The sequence below is a fragment of the Chenopodium album genome, chromosome 9 (genome assembly GCF_948465745.1).
Source record: "Chenopodium album chromosome 9, dcCheAlbu1.1, whole genome shotgun sequence".
In the NCBI taxonomy this organism is placed as follows: domain Eukaryota; kingdom Viridiplantae; phylum Streptophyta; class Magnoliopsida; order Caryophyllales; family Amaranthaceae; genus Chenopodium; species Chenopodium album.
The window spans coordinates 59,444,287-59,456,388 of NC_137842.1; the positions used below are offsets into that span (position 1 = coordinate 59,444,287).

At 32.8% G+C, this 12,102-nt stretch overlaps 1 protein-coding gene across 1 annotated transcript; it reads left to right on the forward strand.

Moving 5' to 3' along the window:
- The first annotated feature begins 8,378 nt into the window (after positions 1-8,378).
- Positions 8,379-10,207, forward strand: LOC145559985 (basic blue protein-like). Its single transcript, XM_081621242.1, has 2 exons — positions 8,379-8,559; positions 10,008-10,207. The coding sequence occupies exons 1-2, from the start codon at positions 8,379-8,381 to the stop codon at positions 10,205-10,207; spliced, it is 381 nt and encodes a 126-aa protein (XP_081477368.1).
- Positions 10,208-12,102: the final 1,895 nt, after the last annotated feature.

Genomic DNA, 12,102 nt, shown 5'->3' on the forward strand with positions numbered 1-12,102 from the left:
GTGATTTCTAACAGAGGTGGTTAAGTGCTTCTGGGTTTCAACTGAGGTGGTGGCTGGTGGGGTGGATTTTTGCTGTCAAAAGTGGAGGTGTGGTGGGCGGAGGTTTGGCCGGCAATGGGAGCTATCCATGGAGGTAGGGAAAGGGTTTAAAGGAGGAAGAAGATGAAGAGGAAAGGAAAAATAGGGAAAAAAATAGTTTTATACTATGGTATGGAACTATGAGCCCATACCTAGTAGTGGGCTATAGTTACTCTTCCTCTATCACTCTCTCCTCCTCCCACTCCTTCTCTTCCCCCCCCCCTCCCTCTCTCTCCCTCTCTCTCTCTCCTTGTCCTACTACCTTCTTCTCTTTCTTTCTTCTCCCTCCATCCTCCTTCGATTCTTTCTCTTAAAAGCTATCTATTAATATGGTTGTATAAACATTTAAAAAAAAAACATTTACTTGTGAATCTAGCACGATTCTACTATAAGGTTGAACATTTTATTCTAAAAGTCTTACAAATTAGTTAACATTTTCATAAATGCCTTTCAATATACATTTTATTCTATAAGTGCTACAAATTAGCTAATATTTCCTCTCGACATTGCCTTCTCTATCTATCTATATATCTCGTTCTCCCTCTGGTCCCTTTTCCTCTCTTGACTCTTCTCTATCTCTCCCTTTCCTTTATTTCCCAAAACACTCTCTCTCCCTCTCTCCCTCCCTCCCTCCCTCCATCCATCCAAATTTTACAAATTTAAGTTTTGCAAATTTAAGAATAGCTAAGTTTAAAAAAATTATCCTTGTAAAATACTTTGATGGTTTTACAAATTTTAGTCAACACCTGCTTTTTAATGTCAAATCCTCTTCTCTATATGTAGAAGAATTGTACAATATTTATGACTTTTCAAATTTTAGAAAGTTTTATTTATATATTCCACAATTACATTAAAGATGATTTCTTGTATAATCTTCCTTCTATAAGGATGGTTTCCTCCGTCTTTGTTTAGAAACTCCCCTTTTAATATTCCTCTAACCTCTGTATGTAAATATTGTTGATCTTACAGCAACCACAATTTAATTAACAATAAAAATTGTAATAAGACTAATTCATTTAATAATATGCAAAACAATAACTATTGAAATGTTGGGCATGTATTCTAATAATGCAGAGTACATATATGCGCCAAGTATAGATGAAATGTTGGAAACTAAGAATCTCATGATATATTGATATCAGTACATACAATGATACAAAAGTAATCTAATGAACAAAATTGAGTGAAAAAAAAAGGAAGAGTACCTAGGAGAAGAAAACCCAAAGAAATCAAAAGGACAAAAAAAAAAAAGTACCAGTAAACCAATGAAACAAAGAGTTCTAAGTTTGTGAGCAGAAATTGATGAAAACTTGAGCTTGTACATGTAATCCAAAGCTGAGGAGCATGGTTGTGACCTTTGAATGGGGCTTATCTACCTTTGGCTCTTTGCTGAATGTTGCCTCTCAACTCCAATTGTGTTCAATTAAATCTTTGATGTACCTTTGTCATCCTCTCTTTGATTATAAATGCCACATCAAAGCAATCTAGAGGAGTCAATCCTAAACCCAAACTTTCATATAAAAGGTTAAATCTAATAGAAGAGATGAAAATTGAACCAATTAGAACAAGAAAGAGAAAGGAGACAAATATCATATCCACATCACATCAATAATTCTATTAAACTGCAGGAGTGTTCTCAAATATCCAAAATAAATCCAAATAATCCTATTAAAACTGCAGACATTTACTCTTTTCTAGCTCTTTAAACTTACCCTTTGGTCTTCTTCTTCTTCCCCTCGATTTGATTCTTCGTCATCAGTTCTCTTCGTGTTATTTTGGCGTACCATCTCCTCCATTGAAGTTAATCGATGGTTTTTCAGGCTTGAATTTTCCTAGGGTTGATGATGGGATATCATCCACCATGTGAGCAATCATTTTAAGCAATAAAGGGCATAATTGGCAAACAGCTGTCAAACAGCTGTCAAACGTAATGCAATTGGCAAAGAAAGGGCAATTTCGGAAATTCATTAAAAGTAAGGGTGTCTATGTAATAGCACCAACAATTACTATTAACAAGCTACAATAGCTACTTTTGCATTTTTATAAGGTTTAAAGATTAATACCAAAGCTGGGACCGTACCAAACATTATTTATTTAGCCCTATAGTCCCATACGGCCATATACATTGATGGTGCATAAGGCCCCGTTCTTTAGAGCTGCTCTGCTCTGCTCTATTTTGCTATGCTCTGCTTTGCTGAGATCAAATCTGCTCTGCTCTCCTCTATTTTCAAATAATAATTAATAATAACAATAATAATTAATATTGTATTGATGATAATAATTTATTATTCTAAATAATTATAATAATTATAATATAATAATAATTAATAATAATCTTATATATATATATATATATATATATATATATATATATATATATATATATATATATATAATTTTCTTAACGCGCCACGTAGTATTATAAATTTTAATTGTAGCCAATAAAATAAGATATTATTAATTTCTCTTAAAATTAAATAACTCAAATGCCATGTAAGAAAAATTTTCGAATGAGATTTTTAAGTTTAAATTAATTAAATATAAAATATCAGCTTTTGATACTATGAATTTTATCTAAATATATAACAAATTTTAGCACATACATAAAAAAAAATATTTTTAAAAATTCAAACAAATTGTGCATCGCAAAGGCTTCATCTAGTATTTAATAATTTAAACAATTAAGATTTATTATTTAATAATATTATTAATTAATAATTTCTAATAATTATAACAATTCTTTCAAAAAATAAATAATATAACAATTTCCTTTTATAAACATTTGATATAAGAATCACAATGTATAGAAACATTTAAGGAAAAATGGAAAAGAAAAATCCAACCTTTGCACTTTTTCCTCCTAAAAATCCAACCTTCGTTTTATTCCTCAAAAATCCAACCTTTATACCCCACCTTCTCCAAAAGATCCATTACCTGTTGATGATCTGTTTTATAAGTTATATGCCACGTGTCAGCTATTAATAGGTCAAATTATTTTTTAATAATTAAAAAACTAAAATAATTATAAAAAAAAAAAACTAAACAAAAAAAATTCAGAAAACTATCCCCACCCTCATTCCCTGACTACCCCATACCCACCGCCCACCCCATCCCCACCGCCTACCAGCCACCAGAACCCAGCAATCCATTCTCCTCACCACCGGAAAACCCACACCACTCCTCCCGCCGGTCAACCGCCCCTACACTCTCCGTTTCAGCAGCCCCGCAACAATCACCACAATCACAACCGCACCACGCACCCTCCAACGCCAACCTCACACTGCACCATTCCCACCAATCACCTCGCCACCACACGACAGTACGACACCAACAACACAAGTGCACAACCACACACTTCAGCCCACCAATTCACCTTCACCGACAACATCAACTCGCCAACAACAACCACAATTGGCGCAATTGCAGCAGCTAACCACCAATTTCAGCCCAACATTAGCCAACAATCGACCACCAAACTGCTGCCCCAAACTACACCCACCTATCCCAAACCGACCACCAATTCGGCTGCAGCCCATCATTTCCACCACCGCAGTCGAAGCCCACCAAGCGTTGCCACCATTCGAACCTTAACAAGCCCCAACCTCACGCAACAATTTACCAACCCAAAGGCAACCTCCACAACCATTATTGCCGCACCCAACAAATCCCATTCAATCAACCATTGTAGCCCCAAAATCAGAGCAAATCGCAAGTTTAATCGAGTCTGGGCTTGTGGTTTCGAGCATAGGTAGGAGTGGGAGAAGGGTTTCGGTTCTGGGTTTGGGTAGGGTGGGGTAACTGGTGGCAGAGGTGGTGGTGGCAGCGGAGGTGCATTCTGGTTCACTTGTTTCAGTTTTTAGGAGAGATGAGAGAGAAAGAGGAGTGAAAGAATTAAAAAAAAAAAAAACAAAAAAAAAAAATTTATTAACCTGTTTAACAGGTTAAAGGTCAAATGGATCTGTTGGAGAAGGTGGGGTATAAAGATTGGATTTTTGAGGAATAAAATGAAGGTTGGATTATTTTTAGGAGGAAAAAGTGCAAAGGTTAGATTTTTCTTTTTCATTTTTCCAACATTTAATGTGGGTATTGATTGTTAGTTCACTGAGTTGAATTATTTTTCAAATCTTTCCATACCATTTAAGAATTAAAAATAAAAAAAAATAAAAAAAGAGGTTGTTTTCAATTAGTACTACTTTGTATATTATTATTTTGAGGGTTAAAAATATATATATGATTAAGACATATTTATAAGTAAAATCATTATTACTCATTAAATTATTTCATTTTAAAATTTTTGTGAAATGAAAATAAGTAAATTGTTGTCTTATATCTTTCTACTATTAACATATGTTAAATATGGCAAACATTTATTTATGTTTTCACTCACCTAAATCAATGGTATATGCACTTAACAACAACGACGACGACGACAACAACAACAACAACATTAATAATAGTATAATAATGATGTTGAAATTTGCTCTGCTTGACTTTGCTGTGCTCGGCTCTAATCTGCTATCCTGAAATCTTCTCTGCTTTGCTCTGCTCTACTGAAATTTAATCTGCTCTGACCCCTCTACTCTGCTCTACCTAGAAGCTCAAAAGAATATGGCATAAGTCCGTCAAGGCATATGCCCGGGACCAAAAGAGGTTAGTCCAACAAGCCACAACATCAATTGGTTGTGTGTGTGCGCTATAAAACACGAAACATATTTGTGGTATACATATAAAGTTCATGCATTATACTCGTATCAATGTATCATAATCACATGCTTGTTCTCCATAATAGTAGGATGTTGAAGAATAAACCTCTCAAGTGTCACCATATGTAAGTGTCTCACATTGGTTGAAGAAGAGAAAATTAAACATTTTATAAGGCTAAGGGTAAACATGGGCAACGGGTCGTGCCGTGCCGCCGCGGGCTGTGCCTGGCCGTGCCGCGGTGGGGGCCGTGCCGTGTCGTGCCGGCTCCGCGGCGGGCCGTGCCGTGCTGTGCCTGAAATTGGCACACCCCAGCCCACGGCACGACACGACCCACGTGCCTTGCGGGTCGTGCCGTGCCGGGCCGCGGGCCAAATCGTGCCACCCTTTTTAATTTTTTTATTTTTTTTAATAAATGAAAAAAAAAGAATTAAACGATATATATTTTTTTTAGTACAACTTAATATATGTGATTAATTTATGTTTATGTTAATGTTAATATAATTTGTTTACATTTTTTGAACAACTTTATTTTAATTTAGGTTATATAAATTATTTATCTAATTAATAATTATGTTTAAGTTTATATAAACAAATAAAAACAATTTTATTAATTTAGCAAAAAACAACAATGCATATAATAAAAAAAAAATACGAGTGCGATAATCCGAAAACACAAAAAATTGAAGAATAACTTATTTTATTATATGACGATAGCCGGTACGAATGTACGATAATTTAATAATACAAAATAATTAATGATAATTAAAAATCGTACAATAGTGTACAATAGTGCCGTGCCCGGCCGTGCCTCGTGCCGTGTCGGCGGGTCGTGCCAGCGTGCCGGCCACCGTGTCGCCCGCCGTGCTGCGTGCCGTGCCCGTGCCTATTTCCAAAAAAGTGTTCACGGCACGGCCCACAGGTGGGCCGCCGTGCCGGAGTCGTGCCGGGCCCGTGCCGCCCGCGTGCCGGGCCCGTGCCGCCCGCGTGCCGGCACGACCCGTGCCCATGTTTAGCTAAGGGGCTACTCCTTCTATTGCCATATGGTTTTGTGATGGAATTTCCTTTGGACTTGTGAAGTGGACTCTCTCTCTCTTATTTTGCGGGTGCGGCCCAGACCCGCGTTTAACATGGGATGCATTACATAAGGGACATAAATATAGAGAGAGATTGAAGTATTGGCATGGACGACGATGTATGCTGCTATGCCCCATGTCATTGCATGTAAAATACGATAATTATTTTTGTTTAATGCATTTTTTGAGTAAATAGGTGAGGCTAAAAAATTTAGAGTGCATGTATCTATATATGATATGTCGTATATATAATGGAAACTTGGAAAGTTATTATGAATTTGTATGTATTCTTTCTAAATTCATTTAGCTACTTAACTTTTACCAGAAAAAAAGACATTTATCTTATAAATATATATATGATATTCTAGTAATATTTGGACCAGTATATAATAATCTGTCAGGATTCATTATCTTATCACTAGGTGAAAAAATGAAATTGGCACCGGTTCAAAACCCCTCAATGCCACCGGTTTTGAACCGGTACCCATGTAGGGGGTGCCAATTACCAGCATGAAAAGCCACCGGTTCAAACCGGTGGCAAAAATGATTATTGGCACCGGTTAATCGGTGCCAAAAATGGCCCAAATTTTTTTTTTTCATTGTTTTTGGTACCAGTTAACCGGTGCCAACAGTGCCAAAAATATTAAATTTTTTTTTTGTCTATTTTCACTTAACAATTAAACCAACTAAAATAAATTAGAACATCACAATATAAATAGAATTTCAATCAATATAATCCAAAATTTACAATATATAATAAAAAAAAAATTACAATCAATTACAACATATAAATAAATAAAAAAATTACAATATACTCGCAAATCAAAAAAAATTACAATATAAACAAAATTTAAATAAAACCCCATACACATCTAAATCAATATTCTTGCATCTTGATTCTTCAATTTAAGATCTAAATCAATTTACCTGCACGAATTAAAACAAACAAAAAAATCAATTAATATAAATAAGTTTCGAAAAAAACCCCCAGAAATTCAATCCAAAAAATTCAAACCCAGAAAAAAAAATCCAGAAATTCAAATCTATTAAAATCGAAATGAAATCGGAAAAAAAAAAATCAGATATCGAAAAACAAAAATCAAAATTGAAATCGAAAAAAAAAACCAAAAATCGAAAAACCCAAAAATTAAAATCGAAAAAAAAAATCAAAATCAAATAAAAAATCAAAATTGAAATCCAAACAAAATAAACCCAGAAATCGAAAAAAAATGAAAATCGAAAAAAAAAACAATTAAAATCGAATTGAAATGGAAAAAAAAACCCAGAAAAAAAACCTAGAAATCACGAAAAAAAAACCCCAAAAACGCATGCATTAACCCAAAATAAATGATTATTTTAACCGAAAATTAATCCAGAAAAATCAAATTGAAATCCGAAAATCAATTTAAACCGATTAATGAAACCCAGGAAAATCGAATTAAAATCCAAAATCAAACCCAAAAAAACACCCAAAAAACACATGCAAGAACCTAGAAAAATCGATTAATTAAACCAAAATCTAACCCAAAAAAATCAAACCCAGAAATCGAAAAAAACAATCAAATTCGAAATAAATTGAAATTGGAAAAAAAAAAAAACCGACAAATCGAAAACACCCACAAATCGAAATAATTGAAATAAAAAAACCTAGAAAAAACCCAGAAAAAAATTTAAATCGTAAAAAAAAACCCACAAATAAAAAAAAAAACAAAATCGATTAAAAAAACCCATATGGTGTTGCATATTGGTGGTCTTCAAATGAAAGAAAGGAAGAGGAGATCTAGAAAGAGAAAGAGGAGATGGAGATCGGGGAGCAGGAAGGAAAGAGGAGGAGAGGAGAGTGAAAGAACTGAGAAGAAATTAGGGTTGGGGGGATATTTTAAAGGGCCGCGTTTTTTTTTAATAATTAAAAGGACCGATTCACAAAGGCACCGGTTCAAACCGGTGGCCTTTATGTTTTTGCCACCGGTTTGAAGTGAACTAGTGCCTTATATCCTGGTTCAGCTTCCCACTAATTTTTAAGGCCATTTTTGCCACTGATTTGGACTGAACCGGTGGCAATTAGGGGGTGCCTTTTTGATATTTTCTACTAGTGTATCCTATTCATTTCTATATAAAACTCTAAACACCAAACAAAATACACCAAAAAAATAATCATTTCTATATAAAACTAGTTATTGGTTTTCTTGTGATAGAAAAAAGTTATTTGCAATATTATGACTTGGAATCAACTCAAAAAAGAAAAAGTATTTCCTTAATTATTTCTTGGATCGGATAAAGATCCTTATTTATTTGTATAGTATTCCTATCCCCTATGATATTTTATTTATCTTTCAAAATATTAGTGATTTATTTCAGTATAAATGTATAATTAAAGCCTTACCATATAAGTGTACAATTTCCTCTATAAATACTGGTGCTTCATTCTTACTTATCACACCAAAACATTTTAAAACTTCAATTCTTTATTTACTCTATCCAATCCATCTTACAGTTTATAAATATATTTTTGATTTGTTTGGAATGGCTCACAGAAGTGGTAGTGCAAAGCTAGGTTTGTTGCTTGGAGTTGGCATATTGTGCCTCCTTGCTATTACCAAGCCTATCCTTGCCACTGAGTACACGGTAGGTGATGCTGCTGGGTGGTCTTTTAATGTGGAAAATTGGCCTAATGGCAAGTCTTTCAAAGCTGGTGATGTCTTAGGTCAGTTTTCCCCCTCTTTCAAAGCTGGCTATTTTATTAAAAATATAATATATTATTAATCATATTCTGTGTTATCATCCTATTTACCATTAATCAAAATTTTTTAAAAAAAATTAATGATGGTTTTAATGTATCTACTATTTTTCTCATTTTGATAAATAACTAGTGTGTAGCCCGAGCGTTGCATCGGATTGCTTCTTTAATTATTCCGTGTGATGATATGTATTTGATGTTTATATTGTCTTTTTCTTTTTTAATAATTAGACCTTATGATTATCAATTATATAGTTTTTTTTTTTCATGTTTATAATATACTCCATAGTTGATAGTTGGCTTACATGTTTAAATAATCATCTTCCTTATAAGAGGTTGGGTGTTCGAATCCCCTGATGGTGTAGATGACGTAGCGTGGTCTACGTGACACAGAAACATTATTAATAACGCCTTTTAATAAACTAGTATAGATACCCGGGTATATCGTAAATATTTGTTCTCATTTTGATGATTGTTTTTCATTTTACTGAGTTCTAATTCCTTGTTATCAAATAAAATCACTGAATAACATTATAACAGTACTCCGTATACATATACAGAATACAGTCAGCACTATTTTTTAATTCAAACAAATTATTTTCAATAACTAATTACCATTCCTATGAGATAAATCATGTGAATCAAACCTTTCAGTTCATGGCTACTCTACCGTCGAACAGAACAAGTGTTGCCAAAATCATCCGACTTTATCTTAATAAGAAAATCAGATGAAAAAAATTACCCCAAATATAAGTCAACAACGTGAATATTAAGAGAAAGTAATTGATGAGATGTGCTTGAATTAGGATAATTTATGTAGAAAATAAATTCTGCGATTTGATATTGATTATCAAATCTTCAAGATAATCAAATCTCTGGCACTTTTAGCTTGGGGAGGAGTTAAGAGGATCAAATGAAGATTCAAATTGAATATATTAAAGATTATGAATATACGTTATTCAAGGAAATTGCAATATTTGAGTAGAATATGAAATTAATGTTGACCAAGATTTGAAGTGGAATATGGAATTAATGCTGAGAATTTCGGAAGCAAATATGCTGCTTTCCCAAAGTAATAAAGATCTTGACAACTTTACAAAACTACAATTATACGCTCAAAGGGAAAATGAATTAAAAATGGGCCTTCCAACATTTGGGCCCTGTGCAGCCGCCCAAGCTGCACATGGTAAAGGGCAGGCTTGGGTACACTCGGGGGTATATAACAAAATTTTAAGTTAGTATGTAAGAAAAACTTATTTACAATTGAGTTTTTATTATTATATGGAGTAATATTTATATATACCGTATAAACAAATTAAGAATTATATTAATTTAGTTTATTTAAGTTAATTATTTGTTTACTTCTCAAAAAATATTAATGACTTATTTTTAACAAAATCAATGTTGTTTTGTAGCATTTAATTATGACAAAGCACAACACAATGTGGCAGTCGTAAGCAAAGAAGGATATGATAGTTGCAAAGCATCAAGTGGATCAAAAGTTTACAAAAGTGGACATGACCAAATCACATTGGACAAAGGTCAAAGCTACTACATTTGTACTTTCCCTGGCCATTGTGATAGAGGCATGAAGATTGCGATTAATGCAACATAATCAATAATTGTATCATATGTTACATGATAATAATAATGGTTGTAATTACAATATTCAATAATCTTAATAAAAAGGTGGTTGTCTTTTCTAATTAAATCAATATAATTGCCTGCGACCAGGACATCGGTCTTGAAAATTTGAAGATAAAACCTTTTTTTATCGAAAATTTAAATGAAACAAACTTATGAACGAATTGGACCAAGCGAAATAAAATTAATTGATGAACCAAACGGACAAAATTTTGACAATGGTCGTGAATTCTATTGATGAATAAAAAAACAAAGAACAATTTTAATTTTATTTTCTGATTTTAATTTTTAATTTCGATGATATTAAAAATATGATTTTGAGAAATTGATATGAAAAGATATAAATGAATTTAGAAAATAAGAAGAAAAAAAATTAAGTTATTTTTGTCATTGAATTTAATCAATAAGATATATTTACATGGATAATTTGAGTCAATTGCATTGCGCCACTTAGTTTAATTTATGGTAGTTATATTCAAAATGACTGTAAATGTTGAAATCCATTGTAACCCACTTGTAAGTGTCCCATATTGGAGAAAGAGAAAAGGTGGTTCCACTTTATAAGGTAGAAGAGTAACTCCTACTATTATCAATTGGTTTTAGTATGGACTATTGTCAATTGGTTTTAGTATGGAAACTTTTTAGTATGAAAGCTTCAAAGCCTTGTTTGTGGACCAAACTTTCCTCCTCTTTGTTCGGTTTGCCCAAACTCATTTCATATAATTTCGAAATTTAATCGTGGCCCAACTCGTGTTATGAGTTTTATGTAGTCTGGCCCCCATAAGTAACTATTAATAGTAAACAATTATCTATGTTATCAATGTATCTCAATTGGTAAGATGAGCTTTATATGGTAATAGAGGTCTCAAGTTTGACCTCCACTTTGGGCATATTTTTTCTCCCTTTATTTGTTTTGGCTCATTACTTTTTTTGGGTTAACTTTATCTAGTCTTGGCCCCCTTAAATTTTTATTCCTGGCTTCGCCCCATTGACAGAAACACAAACTCCAAATTGTTCATTAAATAATTTTTGAGTTCATAAAAATTCATCTTAAGTTGTATGCAACTAATATCAACATCAAATGCATACAATTTAAGATGAAAGTAATCTTGAACAATATTTAATTTAATTTGAACAAAAACTAATCCCAAATAATAAGTATTAACCCAAGACATCGTTCACACTAGTAGCTAGTTTATTCAATATCGCTCATGAAAGTTAGTAGTAAAAGCTGCAGAATTATTCTTTATGCGGTTGGTTATAGCTACGACTATTTCATGAATTCAAATCATGTCAAACGATTATTTGACGATAATCAAGTTCCGGAAATTTAGGGGAGGTACGGATGAATAATTTAATCATTTGACGATGCACTAGGATGAACTTGTCTATTTTAGGAGATATTATAATGCACTAAGATGATTATGAACTTTTCCAACTTAGGGCCTATTCTCATTAATTAGGAGCTGAATTGAACCGAATCGAATTGAACTGAACTGAAAATAATCGTATGAGAACATACCCTTAGTAGATATGGTATAGTTGTAAAGTACTCCATCCATATATGTAATAAGAGGTAGTGTAGTAAGATGACTTTCTCAATTGACTAGTAGGAAGTATGATCTTCATTTCTTCTAAATAGTACAATATTAGAACAAGTAATTAAAGACAAAGTATCCTCTCAAAAAAAAAATTAAAAAGTATCCTCTCATATCCAAATTAAACACACACACACAAAAAAAAAAAAAAAAAAAATAAATAAATAAAATAAAATAAAAATAAAAATAAATTAAAGACAAAGTATAAGCCTAGCCTGCAACGGTGAACAATACTTCGTTTGTCTTTGACGCGCTCATCAATTTGATT

Coding starts and splice junctions, on each gene's coding strand:
- LOC145559985 (XM_081621242.1), top strand. CDS start 8,379: ATGGCTCACAGAAGTGGTAGTGCAAAGCTAGGTTTGTTGCTTGGAGTT. Junction 8,560..10,007: donor CAAAGCTGGTGATGTCTTAG/GTCAGTTTTCCC, acceptor GTTGTTTTGTAG/CATTTAATTATGACAAAGCA.